The sequence below is a fragment of the Nipponia nippon genome, unplaced genomic scaffold (assembly GCF_047370975.1).
Source record: "Nipponia nippon isolate SJK-2023a ecotype South Korea unplaced genomic scaffold, ASM4737097v1 scaffold_13, whole genome shotgun sequence".
NCBI classification, from domain to species: Eukaryota; Metazoa; Chordata; class Aves; order Pelecaniformes; family Threskiornithidae; genus Nipponia; species Nipponia nippon.
In genome coordinates, this window is record NW_028262324.1 from 1,479,467 (window position 1) to 1,503,988 (window position 24,522).

General features: G+C 59.6%; 3 protein-coding genes across 14 annotated transcripts in view; 1 reads left to right on the forward strand and 2 right to left on the reverse strand.

Annotated features, from left to right (window-relative positions):
* STK4 (serine/threonine kinase 4) overlaps positions 1 to 3,343 on the reverse strand; it is a 64,178-nt gene extending 60,835 nt beyond the window's left edge. For 2 of the 9 annotated variants that reach the window (XM_087749410.1, XM_087749416.1), the window contains exon 1: positions 3,173 to 3,340. In XM_087749410.1, the coding sequence (XP_087605536.1) occupies positions 3,173 to 3,204 (32 nt within the window). In that variant the 5' untranslated portion in view covers positions 3,205 to 3,340. Of the gene's footprint in view, positions 1 to 3,172 lie in introns of all 9 variants that reach the window. The other 7 variants (XM_087749413.1, XM_087749412.1, XM_087749414.1 and 4 more) reach the window with 5 other exon arrangements.
* Positions 3,344 to 3,434: 91 nt separating this feature from the next.
* On the forward strand, positions 3,435 to 7,738 carry TOMM34 (translocase of outer mitochondrial membrane 34). 2 transcript variants are annotated; one of them, XR_015702958.1, is made up of 8 exons: positions 3,435 to 3,617; positions 3,702 to 3,801; positions 4,035 to 4,187; positions 4,840 to 5,000; positions 5,268 to 5,412; positions 6,052 to 6,178; positions 6,693 to 7,173; positions 7,506 to 7,738. XR_015702958.1 is itself a non-coding variant. In XM_087749898.1 (7 exons), exons 1-7 carry the CDS (start codon positions 3,494 to 3,496, stop codon positions 6,789 to 6,791), a joined length of 909 nt encoding a protein of 302 aa, XP_087606024.1. In that variant the 5' UTR covers positions 3,435 to 3,493; the 3' UTR covers positions 6,792 to 7,738. The 2 variants fall into 2 exon arrangements, 1 of the variants encoding a protein (XP_087606024.1); XM_087749898.1 differs by having other exon boundaries at positions 6,693 to 7,738.
* Positions 7,739 to 10,611: 2,873 nt separating this feature from the next.
* PABPC1L (poly(A) binding protein cytoplasmic 1 like) lies at positions 10,612 to 24,186 on the reverse strand. Of its 3 annotated transcripts, none has more exons than XM_087749696.1 (16): positions 24,128 to 24,186; positions 22,615 to 22,826; positions 21,590 to 21,783; positions 20,925 to 21,040; positions 20,006 to 20,145; positions 19,016 to 19,110; positions 18,603 to 18,740; positions 17,959 to 18,054; positions 16,795 to 17,061; positions 16,183 to 16,273; positions 15,761 to 15,886; positions 14,143 to 14,282; positions 13,701 to 13,794; positions 12,669 to 12,799; positions 11,533 to 11,622; positions 10,612 to 10,969 (listed from the first exon to the last, which is right to left on the reverse strand). In XM_087749696.1, the coding sequence occupies exons 2-15, from the start codon at positions 22,805 to 22,807 to the stop codon at positions 11,539 to 11,541; spliced, it is 1,905 nt and encodes a 634-aa protein (XP_087605822.1). In that variant the 5' UTR covers positions 22,808 to 22,826; positions 24,128 to 24,186; the 3' UTR covers positions 10,612 to 10,969; positions 11,533 to 11,538. The 3 variants fall into 3 exon arrangements, with proteins under 3 accessions (XP_087605822.1, XP_087605820.1, XP_087605821.1); XM_087749694.1 differs by having other exon boundaries at positions 15,761 to 15,889; XM_087749695.1 differs by lacking the exon at positions 10,612 to 10,969 and adding an exon at positions 11,250 to 11,384 and having other exon boundaries at positions 15,761 to 15,889.
* Positions 24,187 to 24,522: the final 336 nt, after the last annotated feature.

The following is a 24,522-nucleotide window of genomic DNA, read 5'->3' on the forward strand; positions in this document are numbered from 1 at the left end:
TTCCCTCTCGTCCTATCACTTGTTACTGGGAAGAAGAGACCGACCCCCCCCGGCTCCAGCCTCCTTTCAGGCAGTTGCAGAGAGCGATGAGGGCTCCCCTCAGCCTCCTCTTCTCCAGGCTGAGCCCCCCCAGCTCCCTCAGCCGCTCCTCCCCAGCCTTGTGCTCCAGACCCTTCACCAACTTCGTTGCCCTCCTCTGGCCACGCTCCAGCCCCTCGATGTCCTTCTTGTAGTGAGGGGCCCAAAACTGGACACAGTACTCGAGGTGCGGCCTCACCAATGCCCAGTACAGGGGCACCATCACCTCCCTGGTCCTGCTGGCCACACCATTCTTGATACAGGCCAGGATGCCATTGGCCCTCTTGGCCACCTGGGCACACTGCTGGCTCATGTTCAGCAGCAGTCAACCAGCACCCCAAGGCCCTTTCCCGCCGGGCAGCTCCCAGCCGCTCCTCCCCACGCCTGCAGCGGTGCCTGGGGTTGTTGTGCCCCCAGTGCAGGACCCGGCCCTGAGCCTTGTTGAATCTCATACAGTTGGCCCCGGCCCATCGCCCCAGCCTGGCCAGGGCCCTCTGCAGGGCCTCCCTGCCCTCCAGCAGATCGACACTTCCACCCAACTTGGTGTCATCTGCAAAGTGACTGAGGGTGCCCTCGATCCCCTCGTCCAGATCATCGATGAAGATGTTGAACAGGACCGGCCCCAGCACTGGGGGACACCACTGGTGACCGGCCGCCAACTGGATTTGACTCCATTCACCACCACTCTCTGGGCTCGGCCGTCCAGCCAGTTTTTAACCCAACGCAGAGTGCACCCATCTAAGCCGTGTGCAGCCAGCTTCTCCAGGAGAGTGCGGTGGGAGACAGTGTCAAAGACCTTACTAAAGTCCAAGTAGACACCATCATCAGCAGTTCAGATCTGAACTTTGTGAACTTGGACATATACTGGGAAAATTCTATCGGGGGAAAAAAAAAAAAAAGGAAAGGAAATTGATATCTGACTCTATCTTAATGCTGCTTGGTCCATGGCTCTTAAACGCGTTACTAATACGAGTCAGCTGAAACACTTCCGAGGGAAAAAACCCGCGCTACGTGCTGCGATCCTTCACTGAGCCCCCCTCGCCCCCAGCACAGCTTTCAGGGGGATTCCGTACACAAAGCAACAAGACCAACCATATTTGTTTCAGTCCGCCTCTACCACACCGGTGAGCTGTTCACCAAGAAACCTCCTGAAATAGCTAAGCACTACATCAAAAAACAAAGTTCCGAAAGCGAAGTATTTTATTGTGGAGCAAACAGTACCCAATAGCCCACAAACAAGTGCTCTTTCCTTTTCACACGAACTAAGAAAAAAAACCAAACTAAAACTGAAAAACAACAAAAAAACAACACAAAAGCCACCCAAACAAAAAAACCTCCAAACTCCCCAAACCAGCTCATACAAGTTTTTGAAACACAGAAACTTATTAGTCTTGGAGTTCTCGGAACTGACTGGTCTCACAGCAAGCAGCGTTTAAAATGAAACGTGCATGGTTGCCTGCAACTGCAAATCACTACTGAAAGCTCTTACTGCTGCTGTTAAAGATCATGACTCCAGCCACTGGCATGCTAATTTCTATACTAAATATATGATTTTTTTCCCCCAATATCTTCAGAAACAGAGCGAGAAACCAGTCACTGACCCCTGGCTATTATGTTTATGCACAAAAGCTGTATAGGAGGAGCAGGTCACGCATGGAGTGCATACAATGGCTTCCTGAAGCAAAGGAAACATTATAAAGAAGCAGACTCAGGAAGTGGTGAAATACTGAAAGTAGTCACTAGCTTCCCTGCAAAGATAAGCGTTAACCAACAGAACGCTACTTGTCCTTGTGAAAAGGGGGAGGGAGGAAGATGTAGGAACAGGAGAAAAGGGGAAAAAAAAAAAATATATATATCAGTGACCGCACAAGCTGCCATTTCCAAGGAGCCCAAAAAGCGGCAATGCAAGAGGCAGGTCCTTCTTGCTGAAGTTGAGGCCTAAATTCTGGTTAAAAAAAAAAAAGAAAAAAAAGAAAAAAAGAAGGCTTTACATATACCGAAATGCAATCACCAGACAACTACTGCGCTGGCATCGAACCACCTCGCTCCTGCTGTAGGCCAGGAGCGCAATTGCTCCGCGCTGCCCAGGTCACCGCGCGCTCGCTGCTGCTGGCGACACGCTCTGCCTTCCTCCTGAACGCTGACACGACACGGGCAGAACGGCAACACAAAACCAACCTCGCCTAAGTCGTTATTCAGATCTCATCCGAATCACCTTCCAGGGAAACACTGCCACAAGCAATTGTGGAATAAAAACAGATTTTTTTTTTTTTAAGAGAAGATACATAGCTGTCTTGTTGTTTAAAAACCAGCAATGTCGCTGAAGACCAGAGCCGGCAGCTTCCTTTGTTGGCTGCCCAAAGCGCTCCCCGGGACGCAGCTGCAGGGCAGCGATAGCGCTCGGACAGACGGACGCTTCATTCCAACCGCTGCTGACCTCCAAGCTCCCGCTCCGCAGACCCGCTCCGCCGCAGCCGGCCTTCGGAGGGTGGCGGCTGACGGCTCGGTTCGCAGCTCGCCCCGAAAGCCCTCCGTGGGCCTGGCGCCTCGCCGGGGGACCGGGCCCAGCGCGGGGAGGTAGGGAGGCCCGCGGCGGGCGCCGAGGCCGGGCGGGCAGCGGGAGGCTGACCAACCCGCCCAGAGCTCACCCACGGACAGACGAGAGGACAAGTGCTGGGGCCCTGCCGGCACCGCGGGCCAGCGCGTCCCCTCGGGACGGCCGCGCTAACCGGTGCCAGCTCCGCAGCCGCCCGAGCCAGCGCCTCCTCCGCTGGCTCCGCTATTTCAATTTAAGCCGGTTTTTCCCCACCTGAGCTCGGCGCTGTCGCAGCGCGGATCTACCGGTGCGACCGAGGCCAACGGCCCCGCGGCCCCCGCACCCCTCCGGCCGCTGCCCGCCAGCTCGGGGCGACGTGCGCCGGCAGGGCCCCGGGAGGAGCTCGGCGGGGCCGGCTGCCCCGCTCCCGCCAGGCCCCACGCCGACACCCCCTCGGGCCCGGGGGGCGCCGGCACCAGGAAGGCCGCGGCGCCCAGAGGGGCCCGGCCGGACCGCGGCACCCCCGCTCCCCGCGGCGGATACACGGCCCCTGCTTACCGGCGCGGGTTCCGCAGCTGCACCGCCTCCATGGCGCTGCGGGGCGGCGGTGGCTCGGGCGGCCGGCCGCTCCCTCACTCCTCCATGGCAGCCCGCCGCGCCGCGCCGCGCCGCCGCTTCCGCTTCCGCCCGCCGCCGGAAGCCAGCGGGGAGCGTCCGCCCCGGCCGCGGCCCCGGCCGGAGGGGCGTGGCCTGACCAGACCGAGCCCTGCCGCCCCGTGGTGGGGGCGGGGCCTGGGCAGGCCCCGCCCCGCCGTCCGGCAGAGAGGGGCGTGGCCTCAGCTGGCCCCGGCCCCGGCCCGGCTCGGCGGCAGCGGCGCGATGGCGGCGGCGTCGCCCAGCGCCAGCGCCCTGCGTCGGGCCGGTAACGAGGAGTTCCGCCGCGGGCAGTACGGGCCGGCCGCCGCGCTCTACACCCGCGCCCTGGAGCTGCTGGAGGCCGCAGGTACGGCGGGACCGGGGCCGGGCGGGCGGCGGGGGGAAACAACACCCCGGTCTGAGCCCCTCTCCCGCTCTTCTCCCGGCGCAGGGGAGGCCGCCGCCGAGGAGCGGAGCGCGCTGCTCGCCAACCGCGCCGCCTGCCACCTCAAGGACGGCGCCTGCGGCCTCTGCGTCGCCGACTGCAGCGGGTGAGCGGCGGCGGGGCCGGGGCCGGGGGCGGCGGGGCCGGGGGCGGTGGGGCCGGGGCCGGGGGCGGCGGGGCCGGGGCCGGGGGCGGCGGGGCCGGGGGGCTCCCTCGCTTGCTCCCCCACCGCTGGGGTCGGGCGGGAGGCCACGCAGGGGCGCTGACAGCCCCGGGCCCGCCGTGTCCGGGCCCCCCGGGCTGACGCCGCCCCGGGCGGGTCTCCCCCCTCTGTCGCAGCGCCCTGGCCCTGGTCCCCTTTGGGCTCAAGCCCCTCCTGAGGCGGGCCGCGGCCTACGAGGCCCTGGAGAGGTACGGGCTGGCCTACGTGGACTACAAGACCGTGCTGCAGGTGGACTGCTCCGTACAGGCGGCCCACGACGGCGTCAACAGGTACCGGTGTTGCTGGCGGGTCGCGGGGGAACGGAGCCGCCCGGTTCGCCGCCCCCGCCAGCCCCGCTTTGCTTCTGCAGCCGTGCCGGGGGCGAGCTGGGTCCCGAGCGCGCCCACGAAGCCGCCGAGGCCTCCGGTGCTTCAAGGCGCGGCGGGCCGGGCTCCCGGTGCCTGCCAGCACCCCTAGTTCCTTTCAGGATGCTGCTTCGGGGCTGGGAATGAATTCCCTGGGACTCCTTCTGCTTTGCTCAGTGCCTATTTTAAAACAAATAATAAACTACAAGCTCCGGTGCCCTATCCGTTAAGCCTGCCCATGCTGACTGGGTTTCCAGGCTGCCACAGTCCTTTTCCCTTCCTGCAGCTGCCTGCTTCGCTTCATCACTTGCCAGGCCGCGGGGTGACGCGCACACCTCTTGCTCGGCTGAGCACTGCCAGTGCCAGCCCTCGCCCCGCCGTATCTTTAGCCCTACTGACATGAAGCAGCTCCTTTTGTTAATGCCCTGTCTGCAGAAGAAACTTAGTTTAGATGCACGTTAAGGGGTTAGTGGGAAATGCTGTCCTCGATACACGAGCCAGGTTACAAAGCGACCCTACTGGCTCCTGCGTGGCCCGCCCAGCCGACAGACGGGTGACCGCCAGCCGTCTCTTCCAGGATGACTAAAGCTCTGCTGGAGAAGGATGGCGTGAACTGGCGCCAGAAGCTCCCGCCCATCCCCGCCGTCCCTCTTTCTGCCCAGACGAGGTGGAGCGTTCCTTCTGCCGGAGCCCCCGGGGCAAACGCTCCTCCTGCACCGGCAGCCGCGGGAGGACCAGGTGAGAGCGTGCCCTTGGGCCGGGCGCGGAGCCCTGTAGCTCAGGAGGGTGACGAACCAGGCAGCTGCCCCGCCTGCTTGGTGTGTCTGCAGCTGGGGCTGAGGCCCGGAGAAGCCTGAGCCTGGTTCTGCTGCAGCCTTTTTTGTTGAGCCTGGATCCTTTGATGTCTCTGTGTCTCACCTCTGCTGTGGGGATACTTGCTTTCCAAGAGGCTGTGCTGATCTTGTCGGTTTTACAGCGTTCTGTATTCTTCCATGCTGTTTCCAGACCAGGCTGCTGCTGGCATGGAGAGAGCTCGAACTCTGAAGGAAGAAGGAAATGAACTTGTAAAGAAAGGCAATCATAAAAAAGCGGTTGAGAAGTACAGTGAGAGTTTAAAGCTGAACCAGGAATGTGCGACTTACACCAACAGGTACTCGGCTCTTTGCCCAAGTACTTCTTGGCCCTTTATAACAGCCACTGCGGTACTTCTGACAGAGCTGTCTAATGTTTGCTCCCAAACAAATGAATAAAACAAAACCACCCACACATGTTTGCCCCGAGTGCAGTCTTCCCTGTAGTCTGTATAACGTTCTTTGATCAGGTACTGCAAAACCCCCTGGAGACGTTCCGCTTAGGGCTGGTAAGGGATTTCTCCCTTTAACGCTTGTCTGCCAGGACTCTGTTATTTTGAGTAGTGTCTGCTGCCCCACGAACCACAAACTGCAGGTTGCTGTACTTAAAGACTCCTAAGGCAACTGCAGCAAGCAGAGCATGTTCTGGACTAGTGTAGCAAGGAGCCTGCGTCCTTGAAGTGCAGGTTCTTAGCTTTAGAGTAGGTTACTCTAAAAAGCCTCTTTTTTTTTCAGGCTGCAAAACTGTTTCCTTTTCCCCCCCCTTTTAGCTGAAACAGACCTGAGCTCAAGAAGTAAGATTGCGTAACGCACGGGGTTAAAGGCTGTTTTGGGGTCCAGCTTTGGCTGCGCGGGGGTTGGCTGGGCTCTGCGGCGCGTGTTGCGGCAGTAGATGCTGCCTGTAGCCAGAGGTCTCTAAGCAGGTAACTGTATTGCAGAGCGCTCTGTTACCTGGCCCTGAAGCGATACAAGGAAGCAGCGCAGGACTGCACGGAGGCTCTGCGGTTAGACCCTACGAACGTTAAGGCACTCTACAGGCGTGCTCAAGCACTTAAAGAACTGAAGGTAAGTCAGTCAGGAGTTTTTGAACAGTTTTAGGCTAGGACTAGAAGCCTGTTAATGCGTGATCAGGGCAAGAGATGCTGTTTAGAACTGGTTCCTGTGCTAGACAACATCTGCCATCAGATAGCCGAGAGCTGTGCGGACCAGGGGGATCTTCTTTCGCATCACTGTTTGCTGGTTGGATCTCGCAGGTCTCTCAGCACCAGGTCCTGTTGCTGGAGATGCTGGAAGCAGCTACCTGTTGTGTTGAGCTTTATCTTTTCGCGTCCCGTGAGAGATGCTCTAGGCAGCACTGGAAGACTTATTGCGTTGGTGTTGGACTCGGAACCCACTTGAGTGATGAAATTGTCTCTTGGCCCTAGTTTAAGCGTGTTTTAGAACAGCTACACCGATGCCAGTGCTTAAGCAATTATACGGAGGGAGCCACGGGCTCAGTTGTGTTGCGGGGTAGCAATTCTGCAGCAAGAGCCTTAGACTGCATTTTCAGTGCACTAACACAAAATTATTCTCCTTCTAGGATTACAAATCAAGTATTGCCGATATCAAGAGCTTGTTGAAAACTGAACCAAAGAACACAGCTGCACTGAGATTACTGCAAGAACTGAGCAGAGCCTAGAGTAACCAAGCAACGAGGAAAGCTTTGTTTTCCACTGCAGAAGAAAGCTTTTTCCCTTCTGATGTTGTCACAGGGACCAACCTTAATGCAGGATTGGTACTGAAATCTATCTTCTGCTGCTGCCAAGATGTGACAGGTTCTGGGCCAGCAGAATGAATGTTAAGACACACAAGCTGTATCAAACTCTATTAGCTGGCTCTAAGATCATTCAAAGTTCTAATGCCCCTCCCCGAGAGGCATACAGGTTAACTTCCCTGGTTGAAGTCAACTTGCCTGTAACTGTCGGCCTCAGGGACTCTTTCCGTGGTGGCCAAGGTGTATGGGACGTGGCTGTTCTCTTTCTGAAGAGCTACAAGCAGAGGGGGTTTTTGTCCTTATTCAGGTGACAGTTTTGCTGCGTTTGTGCTGCTATTACTTAACTGAGGTTGCTGCAGGAACTGCTGCAGTTATTTGCACGGGGCCAAGCTTGTTCCCTCTCCCAGGTGATGCCTGCTGGCCCTCGGCTGAGTTTCTGCTGCTTAGTGTGGCTGGGCAGATGTTTACAGGAGCAGCTTTCTTTTCTTTTTAATTATTCTGCACATTTAAGAAAACAGCAGCAAGTTAAGCCTGTCTTGTTACACTGTGCACTACTTCTTTCAGATTCTGGGTGCTTGGGAATTTTACAACTGTTTTTTGTGTCATTTTTCAGTTTGATTTTTTTTTTTTTTTTTAAAGCCACTTCAGCTCCTCTGTGCCTTTTGGAGCAGTTGCTACAGGGTGTTCCAGGGAGGAGGATACGCGGTAACAGCCCAGCTGAGGTCTGGCTCACTGCTTCAATGCATGTTTATACTTTTTGATCTTTTTATCTGGTATTGATGGCACTGACTTAAAATGGTAGGTGAAGAGGTATTTGGAGTTAGTCTATGAACTGTTAAAACCAGTTCTCATTAAAGCCATGTTTATTTTCACTTTAGAGCTGTGGGTTTTTTTAATGTGATGGATGGTATGGGGAACGGGAACGCTTTTTCAGCCACTTCATTCTATCCCCCCCTTTTTGTCAGAGGAGTCCACGTGCTGCTGTGCAATGCCTTGCTTTGGAAGGCAGCCGTCGGACAGTGACAACACATTGCTCAGCCTCGCACGCTGTGCGGGGGGAGAGAGCCGCAGGCAGCCCGTCAAGACGCTGGACAACACTCGGCCTGAGCCGGCTGCTTACAGCGCAGACCAAGAGAGAGAAGCTAGGCCAAATCTTTGTTTCCCACCTTACTCGCTTCTCCCAGCGGTCAGGGGTTCGGGCAGGTGCTCCACTGAGCTGAATTTAGAAAGCAGGCATCACTTTAATGCCATTAAAGACAGACAAAGATTTCTTATCTGAGCCTGACAGCGAGTAGAATCGTAGAATCGTTAAGGTTGGAAAAGACCCTTAAGATCGAGTCCAACCGTTAACCCAGCACTGCCAGGCCCGCCACTAAACCATGTCCTTGAGCACCACATCTGCCCGTCTTTTAAATACCTCCAGGGATGGGGACTCAGCCCCTGCCCTGGGCCAGGGCCTGACAGCCCTTTCCGTGAAGAAGTTTTTTCTAATATCCAAGTAGTAGTTTTTTGTAGGTCCCAGGGCTGGGCTCCATCAGCTGTAAAGGGCTGGAAACAGCTCCTCCCCGAGGGGCAGAAATTGCTGCATTCACCCCACAGCTCCACTGATGCTGCAACCAGCCCTTGCCCGAGCCTCGAGCAAGTAAGCGCGATGGATTTCGGGGTGGGGAAGCGCAGGCCAGCAGTACACAGCTAAGCAGAGGCAGGTCACAGAATACAGGAGGATGACTGGCTTCCCTTAGTTAAGAGCTCTCCTTTCGCGAGCCCTGCTGTTATCTGGAGCGGCAGATACCTGCACTGTTCAACTACGATTCCTTACACCGCTAAGCAGCAGTGTTCACCATCTCCTTCCCCTCTCAGCAACAGCAATGCCTTGTTGTACCTTACCTCCAAGCCTTTCCCCACCGATACCACCAGGGAGGCAGAGGTCAAGCACTGCACCAGGACACGCTGCTTCAAGGCCAGGCTCGCTTCTCCTGTCTCCCGCTCTGTTCCAGCGATGGTGCTGCCCGTGCAGGACGCTTCCCAGGCGTGCAAAGGTAGCGCTGTCCATGCGGGCAGCTGGCGAGCGCTTGTCCGAGGCCCACCTTCACCCACCCCTTCCACAAGCCGCAGCAGCCACGCCAAACTAGAGACTTCAGACTCACGTTCGCATTCCTGCTCCCGCCTCAACTCCCTAAAGCCTCGCGCTTCCCCGAGGAGTTCAGCCAGGGAGCTGCTCTGAAAACTTTCCGCTGTCCTCCAGTATACACGGGGATCCAAGCTCCAACTTCACCTTTTCTGACAAAGGTTTGAAAGGCCCTGGTCCTTGTCCCTGTCCTTTTTTAGGCTGTTCCGATGTCCCTGTGTTCCTCGGCCCCACTCCGCATTGACAGCTGTCTCCCCAAGCCAAGCCAGCTAACGCTGGGGGGGCATAGGCGCATCCGCGCTGGCCCGTTGCACCCGAAAAAAGGTTGCAGACAAGCTAGCCAACAGCAGAATGAAGTGTACCTGTGCAGTTCCAGTCCAGCTTCGTGTATGCATTGCGCTCATGCAAATATATATTTTTCCTCTAGAGACAAAGCATAAAAGCTTCCAGCCAGTTACGCATTGAGGGAAATAATATACAGGCCCTGCTTTGAAGTTGTTAAGTGGATTAAAAGTCCTTTATAAGCATCTTGCTGAGAAGGAGATATCTAAATAGCGCACAGTTCAGGCATCCACTATGAGGAAAAGAAATATTTAAGGAGGTCAGAGAAAGAATTGGCACAAAAAAAAGGCAAGAAATAGGAATGATGAGAAGCCCCAGGGAAGGGTCCCAGCTGAGCAGAGCAGACGCCGTGCAGGAGCAAATGTGTAAGCGCTTCTGTTAAAATGCTGGAAGGAAAACGAGAGGTAGGAGGGCCGACTGGGCAGCGAGCGGAAGGGAGAGCACGCTGCACCGCCGCAGGGAGGCTGCGGCAGCAGCACCAGTGCAGCGGCTGGGCGGCAAGCAGGGTGCTGGCGGAGGTGCGCTGTCGGCCCAGCGAAGCGGCCGGGTAAGGGCAATACATCGCCAGCCTCCAGTCCCAAGGAGCCTCCTGGGGCTGAAATTCTTTTCCTAGATAGGAAGGGCAGAGCATTAAGGCCCAGATGACACCAGCGAGATGCTCTGGGAGAAGCCCAGAGAGCAGAACACGGCGATAACTGGTGCCAGCTCCTCCCGTGAGCGAGCGGTACCCCCGCGGGACGCAGCGCGGTTATGAATGTTTTCAGGCCCCTCGGTGACCCCCTGAAGCCACAGGTCAGGAACACACATTGGAGAAGCAGCTTTTGATTTACAGCTGCTCCCCAGTACCTCCAGAGCTGGGTCCTGCGCACCAGCCCCACAGAGCGTGGTGACCAGCAGAAGACACTCGGTGCCGGTGCTCCTGCGGGCGCACGAGGTCCGGTACAAAAGGAGAACTGCGGGAAGATGATGCCTTTGAAAAGGAAGTTAAAAGCGGCTAGCTAGAAAGGATAAAATCCGGGTAGATGGTATGAAATTGGCTTAAAGCCATCCTCCTGGAGAGTCAGAGAGGGTCAGGAGAGCCTGTTGGTTGGCAATTTGTTCATTCAATCCTGTAGGTCCCTTCCTGTCCGCCCTCAGGACTGCCGCCCCGCCGGCATCACCAGTGTCAAACCCTCCTTACAGCGGCCTGACCCCAGTCCATCCCTCCACCTGCATGAAAGAGAGAAAAAGCATTTGCCGTCTTTCTGCACAGGGAGCTAACCCATGCTTTGGGGGTGGAAGCATCAGTTCTTTATTTGTGTCAGCTACAGGAACAAATAAAACTACAGAACCCAATAAATTCACTAAAAAAGATGATTCATCAGCACTTGTCATGTCCTGGGCAACTAAACCAGGCTGGGTTCCACGCTACATTTCGCAAGATGCTTTCAGTAGCCAGAAGAGAATTAACGTGGGGATTTTTTACAGGTGCAGGAGGAAGCAATTCTGCAAGGTTTACAAGACACAAAAAACCAGGGTGGGGCACTGAAGACAAGCCAGGGCCACGCGCGGGCACGATTCCAAAAGCACGGTGGGGTTGCTGCTGTTCTTCCTCAAAGGCAATGGTCTCGGGGCTCGCTCTCAGTCCTGAAGTCTACAGAAAAACCAAAGAACCCACAGATGCAATTTTCAGCTGCGAAAGGAACCGTTTCATCCAGACAAGAATTCACCTGAGCTTGGATTAACACAGTTTCCTTGCGAGTCAAGAAAATACTATCTTCAAAGGGATACATGAGTCTGAATTGCTTGTTAATGGGTCTGTCCCACCATCGGCCGCAGGGCCAGCTCTCCTGATCAAGCCCACAGGGGGCCACCAACATTTTATAGGGTATCGACTGATGAGGTTCTGCAAAAACCACTGGGAAACCACACAGGAGAGATTGTGCCGGTCCCCACTGGACCTACAGAAAAGCAAGGTCCTTTCCCATCTTCCTTCCCAGCTGCATGGTCATTGCCCTCGTGAACACAGAAAAAGCACACAGCCCCATGTCTCCAAAGTACAATTGAGCCTGGAAAATGAAGGATGTGATTTAAGAAGTGGAATAGCGCAGTCAGAGATACTGCCATCGCTCATCAAGCCATACTTGGTCTGGACAAGAAACCCAATCCCCGGTTTCAAAGTCAGAAACCAGAGACCCTGAGCGCACCTGCACCTACCCGGGGTCACTGCAGGAAGGCGGCGGCACTGCCTTTGTGCGACGTCTCGGTGGCCTGGTGCGCCTGGAGAACAGCGACCGCTTCCTCCATCTTACAACAGAGAGCACAAGGGGGGAGGCGTTGAGTAGCTCCAACGCAGGAGCACGCTGCACCAGAACGCGATACTCCAGGCCCTGTCCTCTCCACAGACCCACTCTCAAGAGGTAAAAGACTTCAATAATAATAATTATAAAATCCAAGCCTGCTGCTTCTGCAGGAATCATAGAATCATCAAGGTTGGAAAAGACCCTTAAGATCATCGAGTCCAACCGTCAACCTATCACTGCCAAGTCCATCTATACCATGTCCTCAAGCACCGTATCTATCCGTTCTTTAAATACCTCCAGGGATGGAGACTCAACACTTCCCTGGGCAGCCTGTTCCAATGCTTGACCACCCTTTCAGCGAAGAGGTTTTTCCTAATACCCAACCTAAACCTCCCCTGGTGCAGCTTGAGGAGACTCATCAGCTCACAGACCTCTTCTGTCTCTTCCCTAGGAAAATGCTGGGGCATCTCTCCTTTTCTCTGGGAGTCAGAACTGTCCAGAGAGAACCCAAACTCCTCCGTAGGTGGAGCTGCCTGACGCCACCCCGCGGAGCCCGCGCTCCTTCAAAAGAAAGTCAGCCAAAGGGCAAAAGTGAATCCTGCCTCCAAGGAGCAACAAGGAGACACAGTCAACTCGCTGCAACTGTTCTGATGGGAACCAAAGCTGAATATTCACCAGGATTACAGCGGAAACTGAAGAAACGCGTCCCAGGCAGCATTTACCTGGTTTGTTCCGGCAAAGCGTGTTCCCCCCCCCCTCCTCCCAGGGAGCGGCACCCCCCTGCTCTTCCCCTCTCGCTTCCCAGCGACCTCCGCACCGCCCCCGGCCCTTCTGCTGAAGGCGGGCAGGCATTCAGGCACCGCTGCAGCGCCAGCAGCCCGCGGCCCTTTCTGCTCATTTTCCACTTAAAAAAAAACCAAACAGCTGCTTGCTCTCCCCATGGCCATCAACGCCCTCGCCCCACCTTCCAGGCCGCGCTCGCCCTTCCTCGCCGCAGCAGGCAGTTGGCCCTTTGGATCGTGACTTGTTTGGGCACCGAGTGCCTCCTACCTTGGAGTGCAGGGAGTCGGGGGACTCCAGGAGCAGCAGCAGCTCGGAGTTGTCGATCTCCAGCAGCATCCCCGTGATCTTGCCGGCCAGCGAGGGATGCATCGCGTGGATCAGAGGGTAGAGGCGCTCACCTGCTCCGAACACCAGGGAGGACATCAGCACTACGCAAGACCTCCAGCATTTTCAAACCCAGTGCGAGCCCTCCTGCCTCCCAGCTCTGACCTTTCAACTGAAAAGGGACACAAGGGTGGTGACGGTGGTGGAAAAATCACCGCTCCCAAGCAGACCTGCTCCAGTATGTCCCAGCAACAGTGTTGGCAGGCAGGGAAGCTGCCGGGTGAAGCCAGACAGCAGCAGGCACCCACCACAGGAGCAGGGCAGTGGAACGGTGAGTGCTGCCCGCGCCTGCCCACCAGCATGGACGCGAAGGGGCCTGCTTCTGCAGGAGCGGTTTCTTCCCGGGGAGGGAAGAGCTGGTCCGTGATCTGCCGTGCTTTTGCCGGGCCGAGCCCGCGAGGCTGGTGGAGCAGGGCAGCCTCCCCACAGCAGGGCCAGCGATCCCCTCCCACGCCACGGGCACCGGCCGCTCTGCCAGCAGGACGCTGGACGGCACCCGAAGCCCAAGGACTGCGCGGCAGAGCTGACCCTCGCCCCTGCAGCCACCAAGCTGTTCTTCAGCGCCCGACAGCGGCGATGCAGGACGGCTCAGTTCAGCAGAATCGCAGATGCCCTGGTGCAGCCTGACAGCGCGGGCAGCAGCGAGCTCTGCCGCTCCTGCGGAGCTTCGCCAGACGCTGTCTCACTGCCAGGCAGCCGATACAGACAGGGAGCAGTTTTGCTGCTTCCATATCCTTCCAGCACAGCCCCATTTTTTTTTTTTTTTAAGCAGCATAATATCAGAGCAATCCCACAAAGGCTTACAGCTTCTCCCAGCAGCTAAGTTTTCCCTGGTGCACGCAAGTCCGCGTGCCCTCACGTGCACGCGCAGCCCCGCAGCTGGCCCGACCCCAGCAGAGCAGCCGCGACACCCACCTATCATTTGCTTCTGCTCCTGAGGAGGGGCTGCTGCAAGCATGGATGCCGTCAGCGGCTCCTGCCCCTGGACATGCACAGCCGGTTCTCCCAGCTGCAGAAACAGAGGAGAGCAGCAGTCACAGGCTGGAAGCGATGTGCGAGTTACCCGGCTCGCAGGAATAGTGGCATTTCACCCTTCCGAGGTGCTGATGCAGACTCCGGCATTGCCTGCTTGTATCCGAACGCCGGCTTCCAGGAAAGCCGGAGCCAGGCATCACAGCCGTGTGGCTACTGGATCCGCAGCCCCAGTTACCCCAGCAGCCCCCGGGAAAGGTCCCCATAGCACCAGTCATAAACACGGGGCTGCCTGGGGTCAGCAGCTGCATTCACCCAGAGCAGGACCAGGACTGACGCACGCTGCGGTGGCCGTGCCGAAGCCAGGAGCCGGCAGCGCAGTTACCTGCGGGGCCACCACAGGCGGCACGTGCCCCATCGGCTGGACGCTCCTGATGGCTGAGGAGTACTTGTACTGCGGGGCTCCCCGCGGCAGGGTGGGCGAGGAGGGCACCCGAGCGCTGACCGTCTGCGTCCCGATGTTGGCTGCAACGGGGATAGGAACGTATCTAAGGAGGAGCCAGTTAAACGCACGCCTGCACTGGGGAGGCTGAAGCCCCAAGGGCAGTACGCTCAGCCAGAGGGCCCGAAAAATCCCCCCATGGGCTCAAAGCAGCCCCCAGGTCAAAGGCAGCTTCCCCGGGATGGGCAGGGCACTGCCATCCTGCCCGCTGGGCTGCGGCGGTCTGATTTTGTGCAGAGCGCAGGAGAGCTGGCAAAGGTACCTACGCCTCGCCGTCTCCTCCAGAAACGCCCGGCTGCATCAGCAGCCAGAGGACGGGCACAGCACCGAGGAGGGCGGGCTGCCAGGGCAAGTGCCCCCGGCCCCTGGCCCCCCCGGCTGCCCTCCTGCGGGGAGGCGAAGGCAGGGAAACGAGGGGACAAACCAAAGCCCTCCCGGTCCCCCCGCGTGTTTCAGCAATAAGACACTCAACGCCAAAGACCACCTTGGGCTAAACCGCACGAAGCCATGAGGGTTGTACATAGACACTGCCCCACCAGACAGTCCCACATGGAATCATAGAATCGTTAAGGTTGGAAAAGACCCTTAAGATCATCGAGTCCAACCATTGCTGGATGTTTTGGGGGACCTCAGACCCACGTTTTGGGGGACCTCAGACCTTTACCCACTCCCCAACTTCCACCCTGGACTACTTCTGCCTCTCCTCAAAGCCCGTCCATGGAGGAGCCTCAGAGGGGGCTACGCTGCAAGCCCCGGCGAGCATCTTCCTCCTCCTCCTCACTCACAGAAAAGGCAGTGGGGTGACGGGACAGACGCGGGGTTAAAGCACCCCCGGGGTGAGGGGTGCTCGGGGCACCGCACGCAGGACCGCAGCTCGATCACCGCCCCGCCAGCCCTGCAGGAGCACAGCCACATCGGAGGGGACACCCCGGGACACAGGGACAGCACCGGCACAGCCAGGCACCAGGGGTGCCAGCAAGGTCTGGTTCTGGGGCCATAGCTCCAAACACCTCTAACATGAGCATGTTTTACTGGAGGCTTGGCCTTGGCAGCAGTTCAGCTAGGGCCGGCGAGAACCTCTGCTTCTGCCCGAGAGGTCCTTTCCCAACCTCCACCTCCGTCTGAGCGCTAAGCCTCAGGCATCATGGTTACATCATCATGAGCGCTAAGCCTAGGGCATCACGGCTGCATCATCATCATCATCATCATCATCATCATCGTCTTTAATGAACGTATTCAAGGAGCAGTGGCCAACAAAACCAATCGGCATATCAGAGACCTGTCCCGCTGCCTGAAAGACCACAACCTTCCCCAGAAGTTACACTTATTGACTACACACGCTGCTCCAGCCCCGCCACATCCGAGGGCACCATCCGGGCTCCTCCACGAGCAATCCCACAAACTGCTCCGTCTTCGGAGGCAGCCCCAAGCTCGGAGCTCACGCCCTCACCCACGCGCGGCCGCCACGGCCATGTCCGGGGCGGGTCCTTCCCCCACTCACCCACTCTCTGGGCCTGGGGGGGCACGCGGGGCACCTGGGTGGAGGCCTGTCTCATGGTGCTGATGTTGGACAGCAGGCGCCGGGGCGGCGCGGCAGCCCTCAGGATGGGGGTAGCTGCAGGATACGCTGCTGTAGAGATGGAGCACGATTATTAAAGCTTATCGGTAGCAAAGGCAGGGGAGGAGACGTGGCGGGGGGGAGTGACCACGGCTGGGGAAACCTCAGGAGCACCTCACCTGGGGTCAACCCTAATGTCTCATCCCCCGGTGCCCATCACCACGACCTCTGCACCAAACCCTCGCGCACTTCTCCAGGCAACAGCCCCCCGTGGCTACAGGCTTTGTGCTGCTTTTAGAGACCCTCAGTCCATAACCATGCCCAGCTCGCACCAGGAGCCCCCGGGGAGAGGCAGGCTGACTCACGCGGAGGCCGGGAGGGCTGCGCACTCCAGCGAGTGGCAGGACGGACTGGGACAACTGGGCTGGGGCTGTAGAAGGTAGCTCTGGTTTGTGGCTAGGAAAGGAGAACATGTTATCCAAGGTGACCTGGGAGTTGAGCTGAGCCAGATCTAATGCAGAGCATCTCAGCGGCCACCAGGCACAGACAGGCGAGCTGAAACCATACTGCAGCATGCCGGAGCGCTTTAAAGATCGACCTCCAGCCCTGCTGCCTGCGTGTCCTCCAGCAGCTCTGCTTATCTCCTCCCCACGAGCTTCTGCACCCTTCTCCCTCCCCTCCCTTCATCAGGGTACTCTTCCTCCATGCTCACACCCTCCCACCAGACTCCTCCTTGGTGACCTCCGAGGAGCGGTTGGTGGATACGAAATCCCCAGCCCATTGCCTGCAGCACCTGCACCTCACCGGCGCTTTGGCAAGCCCCGCCGCTTACGCAGAAGCCCAATGCTGATCCCACCGATCCCACGCCAGCGTGCGCTGGGGTCTGCACAAACCAAGGCATGCTCCTCAGCCCGACCACCACCCCCCTCCTCCAGCCCAGGGCAAATTCGGGTCCCCATTCGGGAGCAGGGACTCACCTGGGGGATGGGGGGTAAGAAGTAGCCCGGGGGGGGCTGGAACGAGCCCAGGAGAGGGCCAGGCAGAGCCCTCATGGTGGCTAATCTCTGCATGTACTGGTTGGTGAGGATTGCTTTCCGCTCCTCTTTCCTTTGAGCGAGCGCGACGTAGAGAGGCTTGGTGCTGACGATCCGCCCGTTCATTTCCGTCACGGCCTTGGTAGCCTCTTCTGGGGAGGAAAAACATACAAACCCAAACCCTTTGCTGTGGCCACCCTCTGTCATCACCTAAAATTGGATTAGAACAAGACAGCTAAGTCCACAGATCGCCACAGCACCCGCGAAGCACGGCGTGGAGGGGGGGGGCGCGTGGGACCCAGGGTGGGACCCACCCAGGGTGGGATGGACGGGGCTGTGCCTGGGGGGCTCCACGGAGAGGTTTCTCCGGGGAAGGGGAGGATTTCCTTGGGCAAAACCAGTAGGTTTGGGAAATGAAGATGGCCGAGTCTGGGCAAGCCCAAGATCTGCAGCCTGTGATCTTCCAGGGGGCCTGCGCCCCAGCCCCGCAGGACCCACGGGCCAGCAACGCTCCGGTGCTTAACACCACAGGAGCCAGCGAGGGCTGGGGACCGGTGGGACACCGTGCCCTGCCCGAGGGCCAGGCAGCATCTGTCCCCAGCAGCTGGCAGGTTACAGGTACCTTGAGGCCAGACCATCCCTCTGCACCCGTATGCACAGCCTTCGGGGGAAGCTTGACACCAGTCTTGGTGGCAAGAGTGACACTTTGCATGTTTTTCCAAAAGACAAAACGCCAGCCTGCGAGCCAGGCAAACCCCGCTCTCCCCAGAGCGAGGTGGCTTTGGGTCATTTCCATTTGTATCAGTGTCACACCGGTCCCGAACCGCAGAGCGGCTGTGCAACATACAGAACGATGTGGCTTTATGGTCCCATAGCCTGCACCTCACCGGGCTGGGGCAACTCAGCGAAACTACAAATTATTTGCCGAATCAATAATCTCCCCCGGACAGCGTGGGGTACAACGGCATGTCATTCACCCTGGCTTGAGATACAAGCCATCAGCAGGGAACCACAGCTCAACAGGACGATAATACCCATCCATTTTGAAGGGCTGAGCGCGCCGTCCGGCTGACCCCAGGAGCCCCAGCGGCAGCCCCGGTCCCTCACCTTGGCGCTGGTGATGGTGCCGTAGGGAGAGAACTCCTTCCTCAGCCTCTCGTCGTCTATCCCGTCATCCAGGTTCTTCACGTACAGGTTGACCCCCTGCAAACAGGCAGAAGAGCAGCTTGGCCTCCGGGCTCCCAAAGTTCACAGCAGCTTTTCGAGCTGGATGTGTTTCACCCGCAGCTCAGCCGGAGGCTGGGCCGTCCCACAGACGCGTCCTCTCCAGAGCTGCCGCGGGACCGTGACGTGGAGAGGAGCCAGGACCACGCCTGCGCTCCCCTCGTAGGCGAGGCGCCCCGAGGGCAGCGGGTGCCCAGGCCTCCGCTATGAAACTGCTCCAAGACCTCAGGAAGCCACCTCATTTTCAGACTAATATTTCAATTTTTGGAAAAGAGCAGACCCATTTGTTCCCCTCCCAACACCATCCTGGCTTTGGATCTCTCCCCTCTTCCCTGATACGGCTTCCCAGGACGTGACCAGGCAGCGACTGGACCCCTGTGTGGGTCTTTTTTAATCGCGGAAGGGACCCAGCGCACCGATCTGCTCCGGAGAGCCCTGCGCCGTCCCCAAGCCGAGGACGTCCCTGGATGCCCAGGGCACGTCCCCAGCGCAGACCTGCGGGACGGAGCACCCTGCTCTCCCCTTACCTGGTACCTGCTCACTCGCTCCTGCTTGATCTGCTCGAATTTCCGCTTCAGCTCGCTCTGGCGCTCCAGCCGCTTCTGGGCTCGGCCCACGTACACCAGCCGCCCGTTGATCTCCTTCCCGTTCATGTCGGCCACCGCCTGCCAGCGGAGGGGAGGGCTCTGAGCACCGTGGGGAGCCGACGGCTGCAGCCCTGCTCTTCACCCACCGCCCGGCCCAGCCCCACCACGAGCAGGGACCCCCGGGCGAGGGCAGGGAAGCAGCTCTGCTCCCCTCCACCAGGTCCTGCCCATCCAGTGCCAGCACCCGGGCAAGCACGAAGCCAGCGATGCTCCCTGCCCCGAGGGGAGGTGGGAACATCAGAGGGGACCAGCTCGGGGCCGAGACAGCAGATGGGCAGCGAGGAGCCTCTTGCCTTTTGGGCTTCTTCGTGCTTCTCGAAGTTGACAAATCCAAAGCCCTTCGAGCGGCCGGTGCTGTCCATCATGACTTTAACGCTTAGCGTCTTTCCTGCAAGAGGGAAGGAAAGCACCCGTCTGAAGAAGGGTGCCCACCCAGGGGCTGCCGCCGGCACGCAGCACTGTGCTCGGGAGCCACCACGGGACGCCAGCCCCGCGAGACCGGAGGGCTGCGGCAGCACCGAAGAGGCAAACGGGAGGGCAGACGGCGGGATCCCCGCCGCGAGGCAGGAGCGGGCGGCCGTGCGTGCCGGGCAGGGCGATCCCTCCCACCCCCGATGCTGCTCTCCTCGCCATCGGCTTCTCGGTTTCGCCAGCCGGTACGCCGAGTGCCTTTGGCCAGGAGTTCTCATCACCCTTTTGTATGAACACGTATGTTGGGTCCGTGTGAAGGGTATTCACAAACTACCCGAGCCGATACTGGCCAAGCACGGACAGCACGGTCCGTGGGCTGGCACAGCGCTAAGCCCTGTCACAAGAGGCATCCTCCGGTAACGGACTAAACTGAAAAGCCTTTTTTGCTTGAAATGCAGACTCAGCATCTCTTATTCCCAGGGCTCCTATAACCAGACAGCAGGCTGGGCTCAAGACAGTTTCAGAAACTAACACCACAAAAAAAACAAACAAAAAAAAAAACAAAACACACCCAAAACAAACCAAACCAAAACCACTTTTGTTACCCAAGAAAGTAAAAAACTTTTTTTTTTTCCAGAGGAGCACCTAGTGCAAGTGATCCTCCATCACAGCAGGAAAGCGCGTGTAATGTCCTGACGATTTAAGCCACTGCGGTGCTTTGGTGAGACGGTGCTCAAGCAAGTCCGAGCCCACCGAGAGAAGGGGCTCGGTATGGCAGTCGAGCGCCCTCCCCACCTTTCTTTGCCATTGCCCCGACTCCAGTTTATCGGACGTGAGGATACTTTGCTTCAACAAAGCCAACTTCAACTCACCAAACTTGGAGAATATTTCCCGCAGTCTGTCATCATCCATGTCGTCCCCGAAGTTTTTGATGTAGACGTTGGTGAACTCCATCGCCCTAGCCCCAAACTCCGCCTCGCGCTCTTTGCGGGATTTGAAGTGGCCAACGAACCTGCAGGAAGCAAGGGGAGGGACGTGAAGCCCCCCGGGTCCCCCGCAGAGGGAAGACGGTCACAGGCACATCTGCCTCGGCACCGGCCAAGAGAGACACCGTCACCTCAGGCCGCGCTTTGCTCACCCGTACACCCACCCCGTTTCACATCCCGCAGCCTCAGCGCGTCCCCCCCGGGTGTTCCCCTGCCCAGAGCCCACGTGGCACTGCCGAAACGGGGAGCGCGGTAACACAGGGCGCAGCCTCGCACTGGGGGTGTCACCCCAGGAGACCCCAAAAGACCCCAAGGGATGCCACCAAGTGCCAGCTCTCTCCCTCCAAGGTATCCCCGAGCCGCTTGGGCAGCCGCTTGCCTCTGCGGAGACAGAGACGTAGAGGATATGGTGACACAATGTAAGCGGAGAGCCAAAGAACAACAAAACCTCTTCCTGCCCAGGTTATCCGATGCTGACAGCGAGATCGAGGACCAGCCCTGCTTTGCGGGTGCTCTTTATGCCGCCTCAGCAATAAAACACAGCCCAGGGTTGGGCTCCTTCCCCACCGTCAGGAACAGCTCCAAACCACTATCGCACTTCCACCGGCAGTGACCACGAGTGAGTCAGTGCCCCGGCGAGCAGCAGGGACGCCGTGCCCAGCGGGGACGGACGGGAAGAGCGGAGAAAGGGAGCAGCGGGAGGCGGCAGCCCGAGCAGGGCAGGTGTTTGCTCCCGAGCACGCGTGAAGGCACGGGAGAGGACCAAGCGCAGAGCCGAGGAGCCGCTCTCCTCTCCGGCACTTACACCTTGCGGTCGTTGAGCAACATCCCGTTCATGGTCTCGATGGCCCGAGTGGCTGCCTCATGAGTCTCAAAGTGAACAAAGCCATAGCCACGGGATCCGTTTTCATCACAAACCACCTGCAAATGCGGAGGGAGGGAAGGAAAAAAGCCAAAACAAAACGAGAGACAGATGCTGGTTTTCTCCATGCTCACACACAATTAAGTCGTGGGAAAACCCACCCTTGTTTCCCAGGGGCACTCTCCCTCCCCGGCCTCCCGCTCCCCCAGCGCCGGGGTGCTGGCAGCAGGTCAGAGCCCCGCGCCGGGGCTGCCCGGGGCCAGGTGTCCCGTGGGGGCCGAGGTGGCTGCCCTCCGGCACCCGGCGCTCTATACGCTGCCCAGGAGCTTGCGGCTCACGGAGACGCGAGTGCCACTGATGCGCTGGGCTCGGACAGAGCAGCGCACAGCATCTCTGCTCAGGGGCCGGGAAGAGGGGGGGCAAGGGGGCAAACCCCATCCCTAGAGAAACACAGCAGGGCCTTTTGGCTTCAAAGCAGGTAGGAATTTAGAGGAAACTTCGTAGGAAGTGCAAGGAGAAAGTGAATTTCAGCCGGCTGGAGCACGCTGCCAAGAACGTGGGGCAGCTCTGCAGCAAGCCCGTCTCCGCAGGCCCTGGGGCGCACGTACCTTGCAGGAGAGGATGTTTCCGAAGGCGGAGAATGTGTCGTACAGGGCTTTGTTATCAATGGAGTCATCCAGGTTCTTGATAAAGACGTTTCCAACGCCCGACTTCCGGAGCCCGGGGTCCCGCTGGGACCACATGATGCGGATGGGACGGCCTTTGATCACTTCAAAGTTCATGGTGTCCAGGGCTCGCTCGGCTGGCAAAGCGGCAAAGGCAGGGAGAGAGGAGGGTAACGCACAGATCCCCTTCGCATCCCACAGCAGCCGGGATGGGTGCGGGAATCGGGGACGCTGCTGGGCAGGGGCTCGCTAACCAAAACGAGAGGGGCAGCTCTGCCTCCCAGGGCAGCGGGGCCAGGCAGGGGCCGCTCCGCTCCGCTCCCCTCCCTCCCGCCACACCACTCCTTCCTTTTTCATTTTTTTTTCCCCCCTCTCCAAAGCACATCCGACTCCCACAGGATCATTCATTTCACCGCAAGCTCCAGTTTGGCAGACGCCCAACTCATTTACCCAGCGAGGATTTCTGGTCGCCGGGGCAACCAACCCAACACCTTCCCATCACCGCTGCCGCGCTCCAGCGCCAAACGCCTGCTGGGTACCATGCCGCGCAGCACCGTGCCGCTGCGGTGCCTGCCAGGAGAGGGGCCCCGCTTCACGCCGCGGGCCGGCGGGCAGCTGGCTGCCCCGGGGAAGGGCAGAAGGGGCTTTGGTGCCCTTCTCCATCAGCTCACGGAGGGAGGCAACTCACGCAAGTCACCTTCCTCCCCCCGCAAGCCCAAAGCCCAGCTGCCGCACACTCTCCCAGTCCCTAAGGAGAGATGGGAGCGGGATGGGTCACCACCTGAGAGCAGATTGGGATTAGTTACAACCAAAACCCAACAGCAGTGGAATATTGCCAAGCCATAGCAGCTGAGGCACCCTCCCCAACAGCTGCTACCCCCGCTCCCACCGCCTGCCCTGCCTTCTGCGGCACAGCCCAAGCCCCCGTCGCGAGGCAGCTCCTCGGGGCTGCGGGGCAGGGAGCGTACCATCCACGGGCTGCTGGAAGTTTATGTAGGCGTAGCCGAGCGAGCGGCGCGTGGCAACGTCCCGACAGACCCGGATGGACATGATGGGCCCAGCAGGCGAGAACTTCTCGTAGAGCATGGCTTCGGTCACGTCCGGGTGGAGGTCTCCCACGTAGAGAGAGGCTAACGGATAGCCAGGGCCGCTAGCGTTCATGGTCAACCACAAAGCTCAGCTGCAGAGGAAGACAGACCCAAGGCTGCAGGGTTTCGAATCACCTGCAGCAACCACGGACCCGCACTGGGGCCGGCCCCACCACAGCGGGGCGAGCCCTGCCCTTCCCACCAGCAGCGGTAGGACCCGGAACGCCCCAAGGATGCTGCAGTTCCCACATTTTTCAGGGACATTTCAATGCTGGTGCAAAAGCCGAGCCGGGGCGATCTGCACATTGCAGCCCTGGCACACCCGGGGAGCGGCCAGGGGGACACAACACACCCCAGGCACCAGTTTGCTCCTTTTACGCTCAGAATCCAAGAGAAATAGAATGGACTTTAATTCCTCCCAAGATGAACAGCCCTTCTCCACCACCGACTTCCATCTGAATTCCTCCCCAGCGGCTCCGCCGGGCAAACCCGCCGAGGACGGGCCCGCTGCGACGCGACGTGGCACTGCCCTGCCAGGGGAGCAGCCCCGCAGCCCACACCACTGCCACCAGCGCTCCCAGCAGCCGCCTCCATCGCCGGCAAGGCGAACGCGGGTTTTAGCCAGCCCTTCCCAATTTCTCAGCTTGCTGACGAGGCCCCCAAAGCAGGAAGAATTGATGCCGAGTCTCTCGCCGGTTTTAGTTGGGTATAAAGTGGTGTGTGAAGACGGCAGTCGCTGCTTGAGACCCCCGAGGTGCTGCCCAGGAAAACAGAAACGCAGGTCCTGCCCTCAAAGCTTGGAAGCCCATCTTTGGGGCTCTTACCTTAAAGCTCAAAAGACCCCAGACACTCGTTAAGGTACCCTGCGGTGCCCAAACCAAACGCACGCCCAGCGAGGCGCGTTAAGCAACCCTGCGGCCAGCGGCAGCTCAGCACCGAGGGCGGCGGCGGAGGAGCCCAGCCCCGGGGACGCGCTGCTGCTCGGCAGCCGCCAGGCGAGCGGAGGGAGGGAGGGAGGGAGGGAGAGAGGCCCGGGGCGAGCGGAGGGAGGGAGGGAGGGAGGGAGGGAGGCCCGGGGCGAGCGGAGGGAGGGAGGGAGGGAGGGAGGGCGGGGGGCCCGGGGCGAGCGGAGGGAGGGAGGGAGGGAGGCCCGGGGCGAGCGGAGGGAGGGAGGGAGGCCCGGGGCGGCCCCGGCCCGGGGCGAGGCAGAGACGCGGTCCAGCCCCAGCGCCCCGCCGGCCGCCCGCCCTGCCCGGTCCGGCCCCGCTCCGCTCCGCTCCGCCGGCGGGGACCACCGGCCACCCCGCTCCGGGCCCGGCTCCGCCGCCCACGGCGCCCGAGACCCCGGGGGGAAGCGGCCCGGAGCACGGCGGGACCCCGGCCCCGCACTCACGCCGAGCGCTGCGGCGGGCTCGGCTCGGCTCCGCTCCGGCTGCGGCTGCCGGCACCGCCCGCCTCTTCCCGCCGCGCCGCCGGGGGCGGGACGGGGCCTCCCCGCCCTCCTCTTCCTCCCCGCCCTCCCTCCGCCAGCTGCGGCCCGGGCTGCGCCCAGCATCGCCCCGCGGGCAGCCCCCGGCCGCCCCCGGGACCCCCCGGCAGCCCCCAGCCCCGCGGAGCTCCCGGGTTAAGGCAGAGAGCCAGCGGTTGCAGCTCCTCATTTTCGCAGGTTGCAGCCGGGGCGGCCGCCTGCGCTTTTCAGGTCTGGTCATAGGGACGGGAGGGTAACGGTGCTGCGTCGTGGCCCCGAGCGCTGGCAGCGCTGGCTAACGCTGCCTGTAACGCTGCCTG

Excerpts from the sequence above, each read along its gene's own strand:
- TOMM34 (XM_087749898.1), top strand. The coding sequence starts at position 3,494 with ATGGCGGCGGCGTCGCCCAGCGCCAGCGCCCTGCGTCGGGCCGGTAAC. Across the intron at positions 3,618-3,701 it reads GGAGCTGCTGGAGGCCGCAG|GGGAGGCCGCCGCCGAGGAG; the intron begins GTACGGCGGGAC and ends CTCCCGGCGCAG. Across the intron at positions 3,802-4,034 it reads TGCGTCGCCGACTGCAGCGG|CGCCCTGGCCCTGGTCCCCT; the intron begins GTGAGCGGCGGC and ends CCTCTGTCGCAG.
- PABPC1L (XM_087749694.1), bottom strand. The coding sequence starts at position 22,807 with ATGAACGCTAGCGGCCCTGGCTATCCGTTAGCCTCTCTCTACGTGGGA. Across the intron at positions 14,283-15,760 it reads CCCCCAGGCCCAGAGAGTGG|CCAACATCGGGACGCAGACG; the intron begins GTGAGTGGGGGA and ends TCCCCGTTGCAG. Across the intron at positions 13,795-14,142 it reads CGCCTGTGGTGGCCCCGCAG|CTGGGAGAACCGGCTGTGCA; the intron begins GTAACTGCGCTG and ends CTGTTTCTGCAG.